General features: G+C 35.8%; 1 protein-coding gene across 18 annotated transcripts in view; it reads right to left on the bottom strand.

Moving 5' to 3' along the window:
* Nucleotides 1-24493, bottom strand: part of TRDN (triadin) — a 382659-nt gene that overhangs the window by 247165 nt on the left and 111001 nt on the right. For all 18 annotated transcript variants that reach the window (XR_008505375.2, XM_054505540.2, XM_054505539.2 and 15 more), the window contains exons 8-9: nucleotides 20380-20550; nucleotides 13940-13999 (exon numbers count right to left, since the gene is read on the bottom strand). Coding sequence is in view for 17 of the 18 variants with exons in the window: in XM_054505540.2 (XP_054361515.1) it covers nucleotides 13940-13999; nucleotides 20380-20550 (231 nt within the window). In the remaining variant the exon portion in view is untranslated. The remainder of the gene's footprint in view (nucleotides 1-13939; nucleotides 14000-20379; nucleotides 20551-24493) is intronic.

Genomic DNA, 24493 nt, shown 5'->3' on the forward strand with positions numbered 1-24493 from the left:
CTTAAATTCTCTCTACCTCAATTCTCTGTTCTGCAAAACAAGTATGATGATATAGTCCTCCCAAGGTTTTATAAAAATTAAATAAGATTATTTTAAGAAACTAATGGAGAATAAATACTCAACAGCTGGTAGTCAGTCACAAAAGAACATTTCAAGATAGTGTGATTCTGTGCCTGAAGTGTTATCCCTTCAGTCTTTATATCTTTATCCTTAAATTCATATAGACAGAGTCTACCAATGTCTCAAGACCCATTTCAACTTTTTTCTTCCATAAGATCTTCTCTGATTTTTCACATTAGAAGCACTATCTTTTTTGCAGTAAATTTGCATAGTAAAAGAGAAAGCAAAAACATGTGCATATACTTTATTTCATCATCTTAAAAGCCTTAAGAAATACATTTTAATAAAAAACTGAGACTCAGGGGCGGAGCAAGATGGCGGAGGAGTAGGAGACGTGGATCTCGTCTCCTCTCAGGAATTCAGCTGGATAGGGATCAAACCAATCTGAACACCTACAAACTCACCAGGAGATCGAAGAAAAGAAGAACAACAACTCTCTCATCAGAAAAGCGACCACTTTCTGGAAGGTAGGACGCGCGGAGAAGGGAATCCGCGGCGATATTCGGGAGGATAGACGGTGGGGGAGGGGCCTCCGTCGGCCGCTTCTGGCAAGTGATAGAGCCGCGGAGCACAAAATCGGAACTTTTAAGTCTGCTCCGCTGAGGGACGTCACTCTGGTGGCTAAGCGGGGGGTGGAACCCTCCGGGACAGTGGGGTCTCAGGACCCTCGGGGTCACAGAAAGACCGGGGGTGCCTGAGTGTGGCAGAGCTCCCAGGTAACGGAGCAGGGAGGCCGGCTGCAGAGGCGGAGCCCAGGCGCGGGCTCTCAGCTCGGGGTGGCCATAAACCGTGATCCGCGGCACAGTCGGGCCCCTGCTCCTCCAGCAGGGACCCAACAAGCGGCAGATCCGGGGAGACTCACCTTCCTCCCCCGGGAGGAGCCGCGCGGGAGTGCACGCAGGGATCTGCTGGGTTTGGAGACTCCACCCGGGGTTGGGTGCCAGAGATAGAAACGCGCAGTCACAGGCCGGGCGAGCACAGAGTGCGGCCAGAGACCGGGGAGCCGGGAGTGACTGACGGCTTTTCTCTGGGGGCTCACTGGGGAGCGGGGCCCCGAGTTCTCAGCTCCTCCAGGGCGGAGATTGGGAGGCCGCCATTTTCACTCTCCGCCTCCAAAGCTGTACGGAAAGCTCGCAGGGAACAAAAGCCCCGGAGAGCAAACCCGAGCAGCTTACTTAGCCCGGAGGGGGCAAGGGCGGGGCAACTCTGCCTCCGGCAGAGACATTTGGAAACCACGGCAACAGGCCCCTCCCCAGAAGATCAGCGAGAACAGCCGGCCAAGACCAAGTTTACCGATCAATGAGAACGGCAGAACTCCAGCGCTAGGGGACTACTGCACATAGAATTCACGGCTTTTTTACCATGATTCTTTAGTCTTTTAAAGTTAATTTTTTTTTAACTGTCTTTTTGTCTTTTTATTTCTTTTTGAATTTTTCTTTTTCCCTTTTTCAACCAACATCTTATCAATCCCTTTTTAAAAAAAAACATTTTTATTTTTCATTTTTAGAGTCATATTCTATCCCTTCATAGTAGTTACCCGTATTTTTAGCTTATATATATAAGTTGTTCTCTCTTTAAAATTTTGAGATAGTTTCTTCTAACAGATTAAAATATACCCTAAATCTCTAGTATATGGTGTTTTCTATTCCCCTGCCTGATCACATCCTCTCCTTTTTTTTTCTCTCTCTTTTTCTTTTTTCTTTTTTTAAATCCTCTTCTTTCTTTTTTCAAACAACTTCTTATCAATTCCTTTTATAAAATTTTTTATACTTTCCATTTTTACAGTCATATTCCATCCCTTCATCATATCAACCCTTATTTTTGTACATATATAAGTTTTTCTTTCTTTAAAATTTTGGGAGGCACTTTCTTCTAAAAGACCAAAATACACCCCAAATCTAGTGTGTGGCACTGATCTATATACCATATAGATCATATTTGATCACATTCTGGTTTTTCTTTTGCTGTTGTTGTTTTGTTTTGTTTGTTTTTGTTTTTATCTTTATCTTTTTCTTTTTTTTTCTTTTTCTTTTTTCTCTCTTTCCCTTTCTTATCCCACTGCTTCAGGTCTTTTCTGATTTGTTTAAAGAATATTTTCTGGGGACGTGGTTACTCAGCTAGCATTTTGTTCTCTCATTAATCTATTCTCCTCTGCACAAAATGACGAGACGGAAAAAATCACCTCAGCAAAAAGAACAAGAGGTAGTACCGACTGCCAGGGACCTACTCAATACGGACATTAGTATGATGTCAGATCTAGAGTTCAGAATCATCACTTTAAAGATACTAGCTGGGCTTGAAAAAAATATGGAAGTTATTAGAGAAACCCTTTCTGGAGAAGTAAAAGAGCTAAAATCCAACCAAGTAGAAATCAAAAAGGCTATTAATGAGGTGCAATAAAAAATGGGGGCGCTAAGTGCTAGAATAAATGAGGCAGAAGAGAGAATCAGTAATATAGAAGATGAAATGATGGAAAATAAAGAAGCTGAGAAAAAGAGAGATAAACAACTACTGGATCACGAGGGCAGAATTTGAGAGATAAGCGATACCATAAGACGAAACAACATTAGAATAATTGGGATCCCAGAAGAAGAAGAAAGAGAGAGAGGGCCAGAAGGTATAATGGAGCAAATTATAGCAGAGAACTTCTCTAATTTGGGGAAAGAAACAGGCATGAAAATCCAGGAAGCACAGAGAACCCCTCTCAAAATCAATAAAAATAGGTCAACTCCCCGACATCTAATAGTAAAACTTACGAGTCTCATAGACAAAGAGAAAATCCTGAAAGCAGCTCGGGAGAAGAGATATGTAACCTACAATGGTAGAAACATTAGATTGGCAACAGACCTATCCACAGAGACCTGGCAGGCCAGAAAGGACTGGCAGGATATATTCAGAGCACTAAATGAGAAAAATATGCAGCCAAGAATACTATATCCAGCTAGGCTGTTATTAAAAATAGAAGGAGAGATAAAAAGCTTCCAGGACAAACAAAAACTAAAGGAATTTGCAAACACAAAACCAGCCCTACAGGAAATCTTGAAAGGGGTCCTCTAAGCAAAGAGAGAGCCTAAAAGCAACACAGACCAGAAAGGAACACAGACAATATACGGTAACAGTAACCTTACAGGCAATACAATGGCACTAAATTCCTATCTTTCAATAGTTACCCTGAATGTAAATGGGCTAAATGCCCCAATCAAAAGACAGAGGCTAACAGACTGGATTAAAAAACAAGACCCATCGATATGCTGTCTGCAAGAGACTCATTTTAGAACCAAAGACACCCCCAGATTGAAAGTGAGGGGGTGGAAAACCATTTACCATGCTAATGGACACCAAAAGAAAGCTGGGGTGGCAATCCTTATATCAGACAAATTAGATTTTAAACCGAAGACTATAATAAGAGATGAGGAAGGACACTATATCATACTTAAAGGATCTATCCAACAAGAAGATTTAACAATTGTAAATATCTATGCCCCTAACATGGGAGCAGCCAGTTATATAAGCCAATTAATAACAAAAGCAAAGAAACACATCGACAACAATACAATAATAGTGGGGGACTTTAACACCCCCCTCACTGAAATGGACAGATCGTCTAAGCAAAAGATCAACAAGGAAATAAAGACTTTAAATGACACACTGGACCAAATGGACTTCACAGACATATTCAGAACATTCCACCCCAAAGCAACGGAATACACATTCTTCTCTAGTGCCCATGGAACATTCTCCAGAATAGATCACATCCTAGGTCATAAATCAGGTCTCAACCGGTACCAAAAGATTGGGATCATTCCCTGCCTATTTTCAGATCACAATGCTTTGAAACTAGAACTCAATCACAAGAGGAAAGTCGGAAAGAACTCAAATACATGGAGGCTAAAGAGCATCCTACTGAAGAATGAATGGGTCAACCAGGAAATTAAAGAAGAATTAAAAAAATACATGGAAACCAATGAAAATGAAAACACAACTATTCAAAATCTTTGGGATGCAGCAAAGGCAGTCCTAAGAGGAAAGTATATAGCAATACAAGCCTTTCTCAAGAAACAAGAAAGGTCTCAAGTACACAACCTAACCCTACACCTAAAGGAGCTGGAGAAAGAACAGCAAATAAAGCCTAAACCCAGCAGGAGAAGAGAAATAATAAAGATCAGAGCAGAAATCAATGAAATAGAAACTAAAAGAACAGTAGAACAGATCAACGAAACTAGGAGCTGGTTCTTTGAAAGAATTAACAAGATTGATAAACCCCTGGCCAGACTTATCAAAAAGAGAAGAGAAATGACCCAAATCCACAAAATCATGAATGAAAGAGGAGAGATCACAACCAACACCAAAGAAATACAGTTATAAGAACATATTATGAGCAACTCTATGCCAGCAAATTAGATAACCTGGAAGAGATGGAGGCATTCCTAGAGATGTATCAACTACCAAAACTGAACCAGGATGAAATAGAAAACCTGAACAGACCTATAACCACTAAGGAAATTGAAGCAGTCATCAAAAATCTCCCAAAAAACAAAAGCCCAGGGCCAGATGGCTTCCCAGGGGAATTCTACCAAACATTTCAAGAAGAATTAATACCTATTCTTCTGAAACTGTTCCAAAAAATAGAAACGGAAGGAAAACTTCCAAACTCATTTTATGAGGCCAGCATTACCTTGATCCCAAAAGCAGACAAAGACCCCATCAAAAAGGAGAATTACAGACCAATATCCTTGATGAACATGGATGCAAAAATTCTCACCAAAATACTAGCCAATAGGATCCAACAGTACATTAAAAGGATTATTCACCATGACCAAGTGGGATTTATCCCTGGGCTGCAAGGTTGGTTCAACATCCGCAAATCAATCAATGTGATACAATACATTAACAAAAGAAAGAACAAGAATCATATGATCCTCTCAATAGATGCAGAAAAAGCTTTTGACAAAGTACAGCATCCTTTCTTGATCAAAACTCTTCAGAGTATAGGGATAGAGGGTACATACCTCAATATCATAAAAGCCATCTATGAAAAACCTACAGCAAATATTATTCTCAATGGGGAAAAACTGAGAGCTTTCCGCCTAAGGTCAGGAACGCGGCAGGGATGTCCACTATCACCACTGCTATTCAACATAGTATTGGGAGTCCTAGCCACAGCAATCAGACAACAAAAAGAAATAAAAGGCATCCAAATTGGCAAAGAAGAAGTCAAACTCTCACTCTTTGCAGATGATATGATACTTTATGTGGAAAACCCAAAAGACTCCACCCCAAAACTGCTAGAACTCATACAGGAATTCAGTAAAGTGGCAGGATATAAAATCAATGCACAGAAGTCAGTGGCATTCCTATACACCAACAACAAGACAGAAGAAAGAGAAATTAAGGAGTCGATCCCATTTACAATTGCACCCAAAACCATAAGATACCTAGGAATAAATCTAACCAAAGAGACAAAGGATCTGTACTCAGAAAACTATAAAATCCTCATGAAAGAAATTGAGGAAGACACAAAGAAATGGAAAAACGTTCCATGCTCATGGATTGGAAGAACAAATATTGTGAAGATGTCAATGCTACCTAGAGCAATCTACACATTCAATGCAATCCCCATCAAAATACCATCCACTTTTTTCAAAGAAATGGAACAAATAATCCTAAAATTTGTATGGAACCAGAAAAGACCCTGCATAGCCAGAGGAATGTTGAAAAAGAAAAGCAAAGCTGGCGGCATCACAATTCCGGACTTCAAGCTCTATTACAAAGCTGTCATCATCAAGACAGCATGGTACTGGCACAAAAACAGATACATAGATCAATGGAACAGAATAGAGAGCCCAGAAATGGACCCTCAACTCTATGGTCAACTCATCTTTGACAAAGCAGGAAAGAATGTCCAATGGAACAAAGACAGTCTCTTCAACAAATGATGTTGGGAAAATTGGATAGCCACATGCAGAAGAATGAAACTGGACCATTTCCTTACACCACACACAAAAATAGACTCCAAATGGTTGAAAGACCTCAATGTGAGACAGGATTCCATCCAAATCCTAAAGGAGAACACAGGCAGCAACCTCTTTGACCTCAGCCGAAGCAACTTCTTCTTAGAAACATTGCCAAAGGCAAGGGAAGCAAGGGCAAAAATGAACTATTGGGACTTCATCAAGATAAAAAGCTTTTGCAAAGCAAAGGAAACAGTCCACAAAACCAAAAGACAACCGACAGAATGGGAGAAGATATTTGCAAATGACATATCAGATAAAGGGCTAGTGTCCAAAATCTATAAAGAACTCATCAAACTCAACACCCAAAGAACAAAGAATCCAATCAAGAAATGGGCAGAAGACATGAACAGACATTTTTCCAAAGAAGACATCCAAATGGCCAATAGACACATGAAAAAGTGCTCAATATCACTCAGCATCAGGGAAATCCAAATCAAAACCTCAATGAGATACCACCTCACACCAGTCAGAATGGCTAAAATTAACAAGTCAGGAAACGACAGATGTTGGCGGGGATGCGGAGAAAGGGGAACCCTCCTCCACTGTTGGTGGGAATGCAAGCTGGTGCGGCCACTCTGGAAAACTGTATGGAGGTTCCTCAAAAAGTTGAAAATAGAGCTACCATATGATCCAGCAATTGCACTACTGGGTATTTACCCCAAAGATACAAAAGTAGGGATCCGAAGGGCTACGTGCACCCCGATGTTTATAGCAGCAATGTCCACAATAGCCAAACTGTGGAAAGAGCCAAGATGTCCATCGACAGATGAATGGATAAAGAAGATTTGGTATATATATACAATGGAATATTATGCAGCCATCAAAAGGAATGAGATCTTGCCATTTGCAACCACGTGGATGGAACTGGAGGGTATTATGTTGAGTGAAATAAGTCAAACAGAGAAAGACATGTACCATATGATCTCACTGATATGAGGAATTCTTAATCGCAGGAAACAAACAGTGTTGCTGGGGTGGGGGGTGGGGTGGGAGGGATGGGGTGACTGGGTGATAGACACTGGGGAGGGTATGTGCTCTGGTAAGCGCTGTGAATTGTGCAAGACTGTTGAATCTCAGATCTGTACCTCTGAAACAAATAATGCAATATATGTTAAGGAAACAAAAAAAGAAGAAGAAGAAGGTAGCAGGAGGGGAAGAATGAAGCGGGGGAAATCGGAGGGGTAGACGAACCATGAGAGACAATGGACTCTGAAAAACAAACTGAGGGTTCTAGAGGGGAGGGGGGTGGGAGGATGGGTTAGCCTGGTGGTGGGTATTGAGGAGGGCACATTCTGCATGGAGCACTGGGTGTTGTGCACAAACAATGAATCATGGAACACTTCATCTAAAACTAATGATGTAATGTATGGGGATTAACATAAGAATAAAATAAAATTAAAAAAAAAGAAAGAAAAAAAAACTGAGACTCAAAAAAATTTTTTAAACACAAGGAAAGTATTTAAATCCTGGCTTGTGTGACCTTCACATTTATGTTCTCACCATTGATTCTCAGTGTGCTATCAGGGTCTATCGAAGCTAATCATAGTTTTTTAGTTTTGGTTTGGTTTGGTTTTGAACAATTGTAACTACTTGTGGAGACTGATGTATCTTGTCTTAGCTTTTCTTATAAGTCTTCCAAGGAACAGAGAAAAAAAATTACTTATTTTTTAAACAGAATAAAATTATAAATAAAATTTATTTTTATAAATAAAATTATAAAATTATTTTTTAAACTCATTCTAACTTGTAATTATTATGTGGCACCATTGGACAAATTTAAAAATCCAGGATATATGGGGGCGCCTGTGTGGCTCAGACGGTTAAGCGTCTGCCTTCGGCTCAGGTCATGATCTCAGGGTCCTGGGATCGAGCCCCGCATCGGGCTCCCTTCCAGCAGGGAGTCTGCTTCTCCCGCTCTCTCTGCTGTCCCCCTGCTTGTGCTCTCTCTCACTGTCAAAAATAAATAAAATCTTTAAAAAAAAAATCCAGGATATATGATGGAATGTTTTTTTGCCCCTATCTTGAACATTTCTATTTCATCAACTTAGGAATTATTTCATTATTACTCATCAGTTATTCCCAACAATGCTACAAATGACTAAAATAATAAGAAAGAATAGAAAAATTATAGAGTTGCCTAGAAGGATGATGCAATTGCAAAATAAACCATCATTAGCTCATCATCATTCAGTTTTCTTATTGTTGTGACTAAAGTAGTGCATCATCACTTGAGAAGGTATAAAAGAAGTCTAGAAACATTCTTATGGTCTACTTTTAGTTTCACTGAACACAGTTTAGAATTTAGAAGTTCTATTTTTCATCTATAACTGCAGAGAGAAGAAAACTCACAGAGGAAGATATTCAGTTATTAGATGAATCAGAAGACAAATGCAAAAAGAGAGATAACAGTATGCTAAACTTTAATGATTAAGGTGAAATTGAAATTGATCATTCAAATGAAATCTCAGACTGTGAATATTCAAGTAACAATGAATTTTCTCAAGAATCAATGACTGAAAACTCATTTCAAAGGACAAAAAGGAAATATGGTATTCTCATCCAACTAGTCCTTCAACCAGAAGGACTTTATCATGCAATATTTTGTAGCAAGAAGCTAGCCTATCTCATTTTGTTAGAAGGGTATGTTATAGTACCTTTTCATCTTTTATAAAAATCTATGTGCCAAAATTTGTGGTTTTTAAGTGGACAAATGCTAAAGAAAGGTAAAGGCAGGTATCAGAATGAAATCAATAATGTATACATAAAAAAATCATTGGATTTATCATTCTAAATAATAAATAATGTTTATTAACCTAAAAAGTGTCTCACAGCTATGGGATGGAAATGATATTATTTTTTCGATGAAATTATGAGCCTCAAAGATCTCAAAAACTCGCCTGCTGCGTTTTGATGATGCAAATTCTAAAAGAACCAAAAGTAATATGCTAGAACCTATGAAAGATGTGCTTGAAATCTGGAATTAGTATCTATTAGATGCATATATTGCAGGTTTATACATGGTAATTGATGGGCAGTTAGTTCCTTTCTGAAGATGTTTCCAATTTGGAGTATATACACCTTCAAAATCAGAAAACTGATGAAATAAACTTTTAGCTTTGCTATGTTTAAGTTCTTATCACAATTTTCACTCTCCCTTTATTCTTACTTCCATAAACCCTTTTTTAAATGATTTAAAATATTAAAAACATTAAGAGGTCCAAGTGGTAAGTGGAGGTAACTATTGTTCCTAGTATACTGAGATTAGCATGTACATTTTCTAAGCCTCTGTTGCATCATTATCAACTTATCCTTGGTTATAAAGTTATTTATGCCATGTCTTATCTCTTTTCTGGACTATTTTGCTGAGGGGATTCAACAAATATTTATGGAGTTAACACAGAAACTCCCAAAGCTTTTATTTTGTGAAAATAATTAGACGTTCGGAACTAAAGTGAGTATGTTTTCATGGAACAGTATTTTTTAGAGAAAAGTAAAGCAAGGCTGAATCTTACCTAGTTTTTTCCATTATAGCCAATTGAGCTCTGAAACACATTAGATTAAACCATTAAATAACAGTGGCTATAATGCAATTACATTTGACCTCTTCTCAGCAGGATCAAACCAAAAACGCAGTTAGGCACAACTGAAGTTCAAGAAAAGGCTCTTAATAAAATGAGAGCTAACTTATTCCTTGAGGCTCTTTCTGGCTGTGGACTTAAAACCCACAGAATTGGAATACAGGATGCCAAAGTATACTTTATTATAGTCAGAGAAGATTTGGGTAGGTGAATACCTTCAATTTTAAGACAGTAAATGACATAGAAAGTGGAATAAATCACCTTGACGTAAATTCTTGGCTCAAGCAAAAGTCAGACAGCAGCCGGAATTTCAATGGTTGGGGTAACTTCTAAGGGATAAACTTCAACTTGTATTGAACTTTAATCATAATGGCTTTATGATTATGATTTTTTTTTTCATACAGAGATGAAAAGGTGAAGAAAGTGTTAAAATGACTAAGCAAATGCATACGAGGCCTGGTTCCTGTACTGGAAGGACTGATTACCTTATCTGTGGTAAATATAAATACATCTGTGAGCCATGTGATTTTTTTCCTTATTGAAATTTACCTCTTGCTTAACTCAGTTGACTTCGCCCAGCAATACATGCAGTCCATTTGGGCCGGGGGAACTTGATGAAGAGGAAATGTGAAAATGCCTAACAAGATCATGATGGTTCTTTTAGAGTCTACATAAATGAATGAAATTATGGGTATGGCTATCACTTAAGAAAAATGTGCTTAGCAGCAAAGTATTGAAAAAGAAATTGGAGTTACTGGAAGGTTGATAAAGATAAATAAATCTAAAGTCATTTATCTTCACCATCAGTACTATCAATTTCTAAAAGCAAAACCAAAAAAAAAATATATGAAACACCCTAAATTTGAGTCTCTATGTAGCTACTAATGTCTGCATTGGCCAGTTTTCATAATTCCCTCATAAGAAAATGACAACCAGACTACTTTAACCCTAAAAAGTGTGCATCACCAGCTTCAGGACAGCCACCTTAGAACAGGATCCATCTGCTCTCTCTCTCTCCTTCCCTCCTCCTCTCTTCCCTAAGACAGGTTAGGGACTATTCAAAACATGTTCTATAACATTGACCATGTACACAATCAAGAGATCTAACGGCAGGGTTGTTAGATCATTTAAGAGCAGCAGAGACAGTATTTCTAGAGAAGGGGACACTTTAGTATCCATAATACCCCTAAAATTATACATTGTATGTATACATCTACTCCAATTGCCCACAGGGCCAGCCTTAGTAACACATAATCATTTACTAGGTTTAAATAGAATTCTCTTAATTTTTCAACTTAATGTAGAGTGAGTCAGTACAGGAACATTTTAATTAGATACAACGAAATGATATGATCCTTATACTTTATGCTGGCTTATTAAGATGGTCCCTGTAATCGAGGTGGGGAGTGTTACTGACCATAAGATAGTGCATATTCACTAAAGAGTTTCAAAAAGAGCAATTCAGTTCATTTTTAGGTATATCTTAGCTAAAAAAAAAATGTTAAGACTATCTTTGTTAGAAGTATTTTATTTAATGGGATAAAAAAGCAAAACTTGGGACTTAGGTCATGGTGTCAATACATTTCATTAATAAGGTTTTCCAAATCTGAACTGTGATTTGGGCTACTTTTGAGGGTGTAGCAACATTGTATAAGGGAAGCACTTTATCCCAAAGGGAAAAATCAAATTATAGTTTACAAAATTCATTACCAATAATTAATAATGAACTTTAGCTAAACAATAACAGGTGTTCTACTAATCCCAAACAGAAACAGATGGAAGCACAAATGTTTTATAAATACTGGATACATGCAGAGCAATAAACTTAGCAGGAATTGTTTTATCCTCTAATTGTCAGTCAGAGTTAAAGTCTTATCACTTGCATTTTCTCTAAATTAATATGCCCAGATAAGTCTTGTTTCTCAGTCCTTATTTTTCAAAACACAGACCATATTTAGTGCTTTCTTACTCTATCTTATGTATTGTCTCACCAAGAAAGGTAATATAAATATTCTTTCTTGTACACCTATGAAGTTTCATAGAATTTGTTACATGAAACAATAGGCTTACCATACAGGTTTCCCTTCTCCAGCTTCTTCCTCCCACCCCCTGAAATGCTGAAATACAGTATTTCTCCAGAAATACTGATTACATATTCTTTAATTTCTTAGACATTATAGCAATAGCCTGCAAAATCATGATTATAGGTAGATGAAATAAATTAGGAAGGCAATTAGAAAGGTAATAAATGATATTAAGAAATCTAATCCTATAGCACTTGGGAATGATTTCCAGGAGTTAGAATATTGGATAATGCTACAGGACTGAACTCGTGGCTACTTAGAAAATGTTCACATAGGACTTTAGAAGAGTTCTCCCTGTATGGTTAATAGCAGAATTACCCTTAACTTGTGCAGAGATGGTTTCACTGTTCCTTCTGATCTTGATCTGTTGTTGAATTTTTGGAAAGAAATGATTAGCTTTGTGACTATTAAACTCTTAGCATCCCTCACTGACTTTGACAATGTATGGTTCTCTCTGTCCTGTGAGTTTCTTAGAATTTGTATTTTATGATCAATTAGTAGCTGTATGAATAATTTGGGGGGCACAAAGAGCACATAATTTTCCTCAAAAAAGGGAATTTAAAAGCTCATGCTCATTAGAATATAGGTTCATATTGCATGTAAGTAAACAATTGATCTCTTCAAAGCAAAGTATGTGTAGAATATAACTTTCTTAAACCATCACAGTTAAATTGGTCAGCAAATCTGTTACCTAAAATTGACTTAATGATGTATATAGACTGAGAGTCATCAATGTTGTTTCTTTCATGTGGGGTGTTCACCCAGACACTGTGCTATATTGAATGATTTAAAGAATAAAGTTATAATACTATTTTGTGCATCTACTTAGATGCTTTGTCAACAAATTTGCAAGGTTGTTACTGTGACCTCAATGTAAAGACACTGACGATCATGTGGAGTTCAATGATTTGCTGAAGGGCCAGTGCTAAAAAAGGTTGGGGTCTAGGATTATATCTGGATGTACATCTAAAGCCCTCTCCTTTCACCATACTAAACTACTTTCCTGAATGTTTCCATCTAATTTTACTATGATACTATACACATACGTTAACAATCATTTTTACCAAGTGAGTCATCATCCAAGTGAGTCACCATGTTTTTCAGGGTTTTCCCTCTCGTTTCAGTTTCTAACTCAGTAAGAAAGTAAAAAAAGAAGAGTAAAAAGATTAAGAAAATGAAGAAGAGGAGGAGGGGTGGAAATTGAATAAGTTACTAGAATTAACTAAATTTTCCAGAGAGCCAAAATTCTCATGATCTTCAAATTTTCTAGGACCTAGATTTGTTATATACTTGTTTTAAATATGATATGCCCATTTGCCAATAGATGCATAAATGTAATTATACATTTTGGAGAGATTTCCATGAAAATAGCTTAAAGCCAAAGTATAGTTTGCTTTATACAATCAGCCTCAATTATTCTAACGTAAATTAGCTCCTTCCTTAACAATACCATCTTCTTAGAATTGTTTCCCCAAACAACAAGTACTATCAGTCTTTGAATCTGCAAAAGACCTTGTACAAGCAATCAAGTTATTCATTATTAAGACATTAGTAAAGAATCCCTTGTTACACTGGGCAACAATAAAAGAGAGATGATAGATAAATTGCTTTCAGTAAAAATATTTCTCCATTATGTTGACTATTAACTCCAAGGTTGACTATCTCCATCAATAGTATATCTCTGGAGTGGCTAACCCTGGCTCATGTGAGAGAAAAAAAATTTTTTTGAAACAAATTAAATATTTGAATTGTGATGGATTTAATATGAATATTTTTCACTATTAAAAAAAAAGAATACTTTTATTGTTATAGGGCTTATAAGTTTACCAGAAATAAAGGAAGATGATCCACCTCTTCGCTCCAAGATATTATTAAAGATATTAGCATTTTCTGTATATAAAGATATTAGCACTTTTTTTAGCTTTCAACCTACTTCATTTGCAATAGGCCATGCAGTAATAGACAGTAAAATTCAAGGCCCTAATGCCAGTTATTACTTCTGTTTTTTATTGGTTTTATTCTAGATCTACACATGCAATATGCAATTTTTTTAAATGAAGATACAGTTTAGTACATAAAAAAGCCAACAATCTTAGAAACGAAGACTAATAAAACAGACAAGTACAAAAATTGTTTGGAATACCTGGTTTTAAATCCCCATGGACAAACATGTCAATCATATATCGACAGAATGCATACTGATCTGACAGAGTAGAAAGAAAAAGAGCAATGAAAAAATGTCATCAACACCTTTCTTTTTTCTAAGGAGAAATGGCTTAACAAAACAAACAAAATAGCACAATTCTATTTTACTACAGTATTCTCTGTGAAGAAATAATTTGCACTCATATGAACACACAGGGGAAGAAAAACAATAAATATAAGGTTTAAACGTAATTTAAAAATGCTCAAAAATATAAGGTTTGATTTGTTCCATACAAAAAGAATAACCTTAAAAAACTGAAACAGACTAGTTCAGGGTAATATCATACAGTTGTTTTTTCTTAATCAAAACAGTTTTCATCAAATTCATTATAAAAGTCATCATATTAAAGCAATTTTTCTCATTGTTCATATATACACTTCCAATAATGAAACAGAAGTTTTACAACAGGAAATTATTTCCAACTTGGAATATTTTACCAGTTATTCATTCCAAGCCCTTCTGCTAATTGTCTAAATGGAGCTGAGGATGTTTTCTTGAAAAGGCAAGCAGGAAGGCTAACTCCTTTGCAATGTGTTAGGGATTCTGCATGGAAATGGTGCTCAATTAGAAGAGTATGTGCAGACTTTCAGCATCACATGATATCATTGTTAAGCTAATTAACTGAGTACTCTTCATTGAAGATATCTTATGATCTTGACTAGTCTATGGTCTATGGAAAAAGTTAAAAAAAAAAAAAACAAAGGATTTGAACATTTTGGGCAAGCTTGGTCAAATTATTTCAGAGTTCTTTTTTTTTTTTTTTTTCCTTTCCCCTCTAAGTTAAAGACATCGCAGTGAACTTTAAATTCTCACATAACTTTAGATTCTGCTGAGGTCATTCCAACCCAAATTTCAGTTGGTGAATTATTCCATAAGTTTTAAAGCTTGCATATTATGAAATTAATCTTGTTCAAGATGATTTACATTTTAATGTTTCTAAATAGGCATTTTATTAATCTAACAAATCCAAAGGCAGCTTTAGGACCAAGAGTTTATTCAATTTTCACAACATGACACACCCTTAAGTGCTTGAAATTATGTCTATCAAACATATGAAATAATAAAACTTGTTACTATATAATAAACACACATACAATGATTTTTGTAAACCTTATTCTTTTTAAAGTATTAACAGTATTTTTAAAGTAATCCATTTTATTATGAAACTCTGCCAGGTCTTTGAAAAAATAAATGTAGTTATTGCAGTAAATGTTAAAATATAATCCTTTTCATTAGTACCTAAATATGAGTAAGCCAAAACTTATGAAGTTTCAAGAATTTGCATGTGTGTTGGTTCTTGAATTACAGCACATTTTCCCACAGGTGAAGTGGGAAGTTGGAGGGAGGCTAATCCTCAGTTCAAGTCCAGGAATCTATTTGTTCCTAGATATACTAGGTAACAGCCAGGGTTTCTAAAACCAGGACACAAGAACCCTATGGCACAGGAGAGAATTAAGATTAACATAAAGAGCATTTTCTCTTTTCTGGACCTAACAGTTTTCCTGAGCAAAATTCTAGACTAGGAGATTTGGATCAAAGATGCAGCAAAATGAAAAAGTATATTTCCCTTACATGGCAAATTTGAGGTTGAGCAAGGGAAGACTTCCCGAAATTTTTAAGCTTTCCCCTTTGTTTCAGTACCTTAAGTGACTATATTCTCTTTAGATTTGTCCTTCCTACAATTCAGAAGTAGTTTCAAAGGTCAATTTAAATATCAAAAAGATGGGGAATGTGTTATAATTCCATGGGTCTAAATCCTAGAATATGCATTTTTTTTTTAAGATTTTATTTATTTATTTATTTGAGAGAGAGAGACAGACAGACAGACAGAGAAACAGCATGAGAGGGGATAGGGTCAGAGGGAGAAGCAGGCTCCCCGCTGAGCCGGGAGCCCGATGTGGGACTCAATCCCAGGACTCCGGGATCATGACCTGAGCCGAAGGCAGTCGCTTAACCAACTGAGCCACCCAGGCGCCCTAGAATATGCATTTTTAACAAACTCTTCAGAAGGTCTAATTAGACTATCTTCCAGAATCATTGATCTAAAATCCCTCAGTTTTTTGTTTCTTTCACCATGATTCTTAATGACACTATAGCCTTCAGCAACAGCAACAGAGAGTATGTGTGTGTGAGAAGTTGAGAATGCAGGGACTACTTGGAATTTGAAGGGTTTGGGCAATCCCCCAAAATGAAATAATGCTCTCTGCCCCAAATTGTGATGGCATATTTATGCACATAACATGTGGAATAGTATATTGAATTAACTAAAATCTTCATGCTTCGGAGTTTTTTCTTTAACCAACTGCTGACAGTGTAATGAAACTCTAGCCTCTATGTTAGATTATGACCAAGGTAAAATGCATTTATTATACCAATATTTTCTGGCTCCACAAGTTATTCATTTAATTAATGCACCAATAATCCTATGTGCCTTCAATTTAAGAAAGAAAATCCTTTATTAATTCAAAAAATGTTTAGTTTTTTAATCTAGAAAATTATTTGAGTTACAATTCTTAGGATGTTTCTGTTTTATTTGAGTGATGTTATGATGTTGCATTCTAATGGCACCAATAGGAAAATGAGAGTATTTTTACAATATTTTAAATTAAGAATTTTCAAATATTTTAAATTAGGATGCCCATTTCCATCTGTCCTGAGTGTTGACCTTAACAATGTGCAAGAATTCTAGGCAAGTGTATGTTGGGCAACGCCCACTGTGTCTGCTTCACCTGTCTAAGGATAAAGCAAAACCAAGCCTTCCTGATTTGGAAGATTCATTTCATAGAAATGCTTCTTTAAATGCAACTCAAACATTAAACTAGGAAAATTTTCCTAAAGAAAATATGAACTGTTCTATTATGCTAACTTTCATAGTTTTGTGATAATCATTCACATAATTTCATATTTGGTCACCACTTCTTAATTTTTTTCCCCAAATGAACATCTTCTATGAATAACACATGCTGACCATTTCTCTCCTCTTCAAGGAGCAGTGATGGATGCCATTCAGCTGCTGCCTTGTCCATGTCCCCTGTGGAGTGGCAGCTGAGAGAAAATGCATTCTGGGTGCAGAATGTCAACAGAATGATGAGCATGGGGCATGTGTGGTCTGCTGCGCTACGGTAAATTCATATTAGCTATACTCTCTCTGCCTGCCAAAATTTTGAGATAGTTGTTGAAAAGAAGAAGATGAAGAAGGAAGAGGAGGAGAAGGAAGAATAGGAAGAGGTGAAAGAAGAGGAAGAGGAAAAAGAGGCAGAGGAGGAGGCAGTGGAGGGAGAAGAAAAGAAAGAATGAGCATAGCAGTGAGGTTTGGTTTTCTTTCCCTTCCCCATAGATTTGCCACAGACCACAGAAAATCAGAGAGCAATGCCTGGTCATGCCAACCTTTCTTACCCTACTTTAAATAGATTGATTAGTCCATAAAAGCTAGATTATGTGGTATATAAGTGTGTATATAAGTTTATGGTAGGCATGTGCATACCTATGCATCTGATTCCCAGTGCTTTTTGTGGAAATAGATTGTTTATAAATATATAATATTAAGAGTAATTACATTTGAATATCTTTTCATGTATACTATATAATTTAAAAATTGCCAATAAGTGTATGTGCTCCATGTAAAAATCTGTTTCCAGTGAAAGACCTGTAGGCCTTAGTTATCTACAAAGAACTATTTAGAAATCTATTTGAAAAGGACTCAAATTCATTAGGACTAACTTAAGCTAAGCAAATAAATAATCCCTTGCTCAAAGGAGAACTTATGCAACTATTTTAGTAAATCATCAATACAGGTCTCAAAATCAGAGCCACTTCACAAATAGATTATTTAAAAAACACTACATCTTTGTTTATCATGTTTAGTGGAAACCATAATGTGATTTCATTTTTGTATAAATAAATGTTCTTGAATCTTTGCTTAATTAAAAAAAAATCATCTACTTATGTGTCTGACCAGGAATTAGAAGTAAAGTTTTGATTATTTACCTAATGATACAGTTATTGAATTGAAGGTAGCTGTCTTAATATGGAGACTTACTTTAGCAAATGCATTTACTTAGCTGATAAAATCACATTTGTGCTTTTGTTTCTAACTTTAAATGATATTTGAATGTCCTTTTAACAGATAAATAGCTCTTTATATGGAAATGAAAACTGTAGATTGAAAATGAAAATGGTAATAGAATGCTATCTTTAATAATTCTGATTACTGATATGAATGAAATACAATATATGTGACCTAGAAAATAAATATTATTTTAAAATGTTCCAGTGATGTGTCTATGTCAATGAAATGTGCCCCCCCACAAAAAAAAACCCAAGATACTAAAAATGGACATCAAAAAGTTTATTCATGTTCCTAGTTGCTAGATAAGTATTTTGATACCCCCATATGTAAGTGGCATGAATTTTTATATACTTTATTCATGGACAAAAAATAAAAATATATTGGTACGTTTCAGCTGCTTTCATGTGATTATTTTCACCTTTAAAGAGCAATCTAAAATGCAAAGTATTTTAACACCTTGATAATCATTTTAAATAGGTATATCAGTGAGTCAGAAGATTAATTTTCCTGTTTTCTATCACAGTAAAATAGTCCATTCAAAATATTTTCTCTTTACTTACTATAGTTTTTTCTACACAAAATATTTCAGAAATAACATATAGTTTTTAGAGAGGTAATAGCCAATATTTTTAATTTTTTCAAGGCAATATAATCATTTCTAAAATTGAAGAAAGGTTTTAGGGCTCCAAAGTTTTAATCCCACTCTTTTTTGTCAGTGATCCACAGAATTTTAAATTTAGGTGATTTTCATTTATTTCAAAATTCTGTGGGTCACAAGAAAAGAGAGAGAGACAGAAGTTTTTTTCTTTCTTCTTTCCTTTCCTTTTCAAAACATATTTCCAAAAAATATATATCTCTTGTCAAATAAATCAAAATTTATAAATATTACTTGTGAATTCAAAGGAAAAAGTGATTCAAAGACAAAATACAAGAGAGGATTGCGAAGGCAAACACCACATGATCTCACTTCTAGGTGGAATCTAAAAGAAAAAAAGTGTGGGTTGCAAATTTCATATCTTGTGTTTTATAATGGTGAAAACTATTTTCACTGTCCAAGTAGCTTACTCAGTAATAAAGTTCTCAAAATTTTTAATCAAAGTCCCATAGAAACCGTTCCTTAATTTTAGTCCTCAAATATAACTGTTCAAAACTACCACAGTAAAGGAAAGTTTTATTTTGCAACACCCCTAAGAAGCATTTGTAGGAATCGTCCCATATTCCCGTACAGAATATGTAGATCCCATATTCTGTACGGGAAGCCTTAGGACTGTGCAACAGCATAGTGCAGGGAATGGGCTTTAGGAAGAACAGACTCCAAAAGGGGCAGAGATGTGGGACAAGCCCTTGGCTGCCTTCTGAAAACTCCATCCTTTTATGTTTCCATAGCACCTTTCCATAAAGAATTTCAGGTTTATATTCCATCTCCATTTAAATGCTCTATTTCTGTGAAGTAGGGATGTAAGTTTGACATCACTCTTACTGAATTGCTGCACAGGGTCAGATACGGAGATTCCTAAAGTCATCAACTCAGTCAGTGGAAGCTAGCAAAGAAACTTGAGGGTTCTTTTTCCTATAACTTCCCGCCCATTAAATTAACCAAATTTAATAATCCAATGTATATTCTAAGCTATGTGCTCTTGCAGAGACAACAGGAATGTATGGATAGTTTTTAATGATACTTACTCTATATGATTTGACCATATACCCCTTAAAAAACTCCTTGAAAATTGTTGTCATTTTCCCTGGACTGCTGTTCTCCAAAGAGTAGGAAACATAAAATTGCTTTTCTATCTCTTAATAGAAATCCCGTGTCTGGGCGCCTGGGTGGCTCAGTTGGTTAAGCGACTGCCTTCGGCTCAGGTCATGATCCTGGAGTCCCTGGATCGAGTCCCGCATCGGGCTCCCTGCTCGGCAGGGAGTCTGCTTCGTCCTCTGACCCTATCCCCTCTCATGTGTTCTCTCTCTCTCAAATAAATAAATAAAATCTTAAAAAAAAAAAAAAAGAAATCCTGTGTCTCAAGAATTTAACATTCATCCTCAACCTTCAGGTAACTTCAGATAACTAACTCAAATCCTCTTTTAAAAATATTTCAAAATGCATCTTTAGATATGTGAATACATTTTAGTCTTTCCATAAATGAATTTTAATTCCCACTTACTGCATTTCCTTTCAGATATATTTACTTATACAAGTCTTTTTCTCCCATTGGAAGTCTGATCTCCGTCTTTTTGAGTTTTTAATTTCATTGTATCTGCTTCTTGCCCAGTGTTCTCTTAGAACCTCTGGCCACCTCCTCTGAATGTTTACCTTTCTGTTCATGCTTGGACACAGCCGCAGTCTCTTTCCCCTCCTTCTCTTTGGGCTTAGGTGGTGTTTTCTGTACTTCTTTGACTTTTGCAGCTGTTGGCTTCACTTTCTCTTGTTTCCCACCTTTCACTTCCTTTTTAATCTTCTCTTCCGCCTTGGCTTTCCTCTCTTCTATACAGAGTTAAAGACAAGTTGGATTACTTTTGTTTATTTAGCAATGCAGCTTTGCATCTTTCATTGGTTGCTAAGAACAAGTTAAAAAAGAAAGAGAAAAGAAAAACAATGGAAAAAATAGCGCCCCTGATATACATACTTGTGACTATTATTATCTGATTTTTATATTGTCTATGAAGTGACATGCTAGAGTACTTAAAAAAAGGTAGCCCACTTGCAAGTTGGACACTTTCTTAATTTGTACATGAAAACATTACCTTTTAGGTAGCTACCAGATTAGCATATCAGCAAGGAGCCTTTTGAAATACACAAGGGATGTATATACAGGCATGTTCAGTGAAAGGCAATGCCCATATACCAAAGAGCCTTTTTAAAAGGATATAATCATTTTGTTCCACAACAGAAATATCTGCAAAGTCATTCAAGAAATGAAACATAGTATTTTTAAAAAATAACTCTTGGGGGTATAAAGGTGAGATTACTTGCACTGGTAGTGACTAAGAGAAATGAAACAATAAAATCCGCTAAAGGATACCTCAGAAACACTCAGGCTCTAATGACTTGACTTTAAAGGAGATGGAAAGAGAGCAGAAAATGAGATATTAGCTCCTGCTTATCTTAAGTCAGAAATAATAGTTCTAATCACTTTTAAAACACTTACATATATCCTAGTGAACAGAAAGGGATTTAAATTAGAAAATATATGTTAACTATAACATATATGCATACACATTCTATACACACATATTCTTAATTTGATATTCTATGCATTTGGGTGGAAGGAACTAGAAATGTGAACTAATCAATTTGTGAAACTTTCAATTATTTTACAAAAAGCAATAATAATACAGCACACATTTGTGGGAAATTGTTTATATAGATGCTACATGCTGGACATGATTTATTCTATGGGACCACACATAATCACTAGACACCACAGTAAGTCTACTGCAATGTGATTCTCTCATGTCATTTGTCAATGTAATGGATAGGCTTTATTGTCACTCATGTCAAAAAATTTTATGAAAATATTATAATCAAGTTTTTTACTTTAGTACACTAAGCAATAATTTGAGACTAATGCAAGATAATATTGTGAGGTCCCATGAAGAGAAGAATGAAAGTGATAATGCCTGATCCTTACAAAACCAAAATCATCTGTGGTACTGCATTTAATTGAATGGACCAAACTTCCCAAAGCACTGTTTCTCAGGAACTTTGCAGGAAGATGATGCTACTATGTTAAAAGTATGGGGGGGGCGCCTGGGTGGCTCAGTCGTTAAGCGTCTGCCTTCGGCTCAGGTCGTGATCCCAGGACCCTGGGATCGAGCCCCACATCGGACTCCCTGCTCCGCGGGGAAGCCTGCTTCTCCCTCTCCTACTCCCCCTGCTTGTGTTCCCTCTCTCGCTATGTCTCTGTCAAATAAATAAATAAAATCTTTAAAAAAAAAAAAAGTATGGGGATATTCCTAGATCAAAGAAATTTGGAAACTAAGTTAAATCAGTTTTTTTTCACTATGAAATTTCTCAAAGCTAAAGTCTATTAAGAATCTTCAAAGAGGGAGATTATTCTATGCACTGTTTTCCAAAATTGCTCAGATATAAAACTCTTAACACAAAAATCACCCAATTACTCCACAAATCCCCAATGTCTCTGTAGCTTTTGTAACTATATTCAATTGGGGATTTTCTTCTACTTCCTTTAAACCATTTTTAAATCTCCTTTGCTGGCTACTGCTCTTTCCTACAGCAGATTCATAGATTTCTGTGACTGAAACCATCAGCTCTCTGCAAATGACTTTAAATCAACATAATTCCAGAACCTCACACCAAATATTTATTAGTTTCTGGCTACAGAGGAAGCTCCCCTGAGATGCCAGCAACACCTCAGACTCACACAATTCATCTATGTTCACCTAATGAACTCTTCCAGAGAGCTTAGCATGGCGTGGGCTCAGAGCGAGTTGCTGGAGCTCTGAAGATTAGCAGGATAAAAAAGGTTAGGATAGCATTTAAAATCCTGCAAGATCTGGTTTCATCCTATCTCTCCTCTCATAGCACCTTTCCAAAAGTTTCTTCCTCCCCTAGACTACTTTCTTTTTCTTGAATGTCTCATGCATTTTCTACATGTCAAACATTGCCAGGCTTCATTCTTTATGTTTTCTGTGTTTTCTGCATATATAAATTTCTTTGCGCTCAGTGCATATGCAACAAAGTGCACGGCCATTGGAATTAATCTTTCCTTCACCTGAGCTTCAGTTTGCCTCAACTTTTATTAAAGCACATCTGCTTTTCCCTGTTATATATCTTGTATTACAAATGATTGTTCACCATCGTTCTTCCCTACCAGACAGAGCAACTTGAGGATAGGAACTATATGATTCATTTTTGTAGCATCATCATGTCTAGCACAGTGATTTTTTTCAGGGAAAACACAAAATAAGTGTTTACTGGATTAGCACTCTTGATCAAGAAGAGAGAACAGTACATGTTTCACTGTACAGATAGTACACATATAGCAATAAACAGATTGCATATGTAAATATGTGTTTAAAATGAACTTGACAAAACTTGAAAAATTTGCCAAATTTTTTTTGCTTATACTTTTTGGGGTGTGAAACTGTAATTTTTGTTACATTAAATGACACCTACCCACTTGTAGGTAGCACTTGATTTAACCTTAACTTCACACCATGGAATTAAAATATATGAAATTCAGATCTGCCTTTAATGCCATAATAATTTGTAAATGAGCAAAGATAATTTTCTTCAAGACCACATCTAAACAAACTCATTTTTATCAATGGTTTTAAGTATAAAAATAACAAAATTTTCCTTACCTATTTTAGACATTTGTCAGTGAGCTTCATATTTGAAACAAGTAAGTTTACCCCACATTAAAATGGGTAAGAACTCAACAATGATGTGGATATAATGGGGCAAATACCATGAAACTAAAGCAACATTCAACTGCTATTCTTTTTTATCAAACTGGGTAGGTGTTCTTAAATTTTATGCCAAAATACTTTTCCTGTTGTTGTTTCTTCTTTTTTTTTTTTTTTTTTAAGAATTTGACTGACATTTGGATTGAGGAGCTCACTAAGAAATGATAAAGCAAAAAGTATTGTCACGCTATATTCCAATCACCCAGTTCTATTTAGGAGGATATTTAATTTATGATTTTTGTCAAATAAAAAATAAAATGGTCTAATCAAAAGAAAGACATCAGTGTATTTAATTCACTTGGGAATTAGCCTTACCCATTAGTGACTGTACTAGAATCAAAATGTCTAATGCCAAAGTAGGGAAATCACATTATCCAATAAACATATTAACATACTATTCTTTTTGGAGTTAAGATATAACAAATTTCAACTCATTTATTAAAGAACTGCCAACTGCTTCATTTCTCAGTTCCTCAGTTTCCCTCATTAAAAAAAAATTACCACTGCAGCTATTTTTTCCTTTAAGGAAGCTGAGAGGATAAGTAAAATAATGTGAACAAATAATTTGTACACTGCAAAAGAAGTACATTGGAATTTCTAATATTAAATCCTCATATCCTGAATTCCTAGAGTTCTTTGGAGTTTTCCTAGAACTTAGAGTTTGATGTATAGCAGGAATTACTCTATTATACTCATTTTACAGATGAGAAATCTAGGAATGAAAAGCCATTTGCCAAATATAGTGCAACTAGTAAGGCAGAAGTAGAAGCAGTAGAACCAAAATGACTAACCCATTTCCCCATTACACTAAATTGCATAATATTATTCATATTAATCTCTGAGGATGATTTCAAAAATGTATTTTAAGACATATGGAGGGAGATACACATATATACAAACCAGTGAGAACAATAGAAAGTCTTCTGAAAGTGATCGATAAGTAGTAACCGCCCCTACTTCATCAAATACACACATATCATCATTTTCCATCCAGT

Source organism: Mirounga angustirostris, unplaced genomic scaffold, assembly GCF_029215605.1.
Source record: "Mirounga angustirostris isolate CCGP_5_RB_7025 unplaced genomic scaffold, mMirAng1.0.hap1 SCAF_8, whole genome shotgun sequence".
NCBI lineage: Eukaryota > Metazoa > Chordata > Mammalia > Carnivora > Phocidae > Mirounga > Mirounga angustirostris.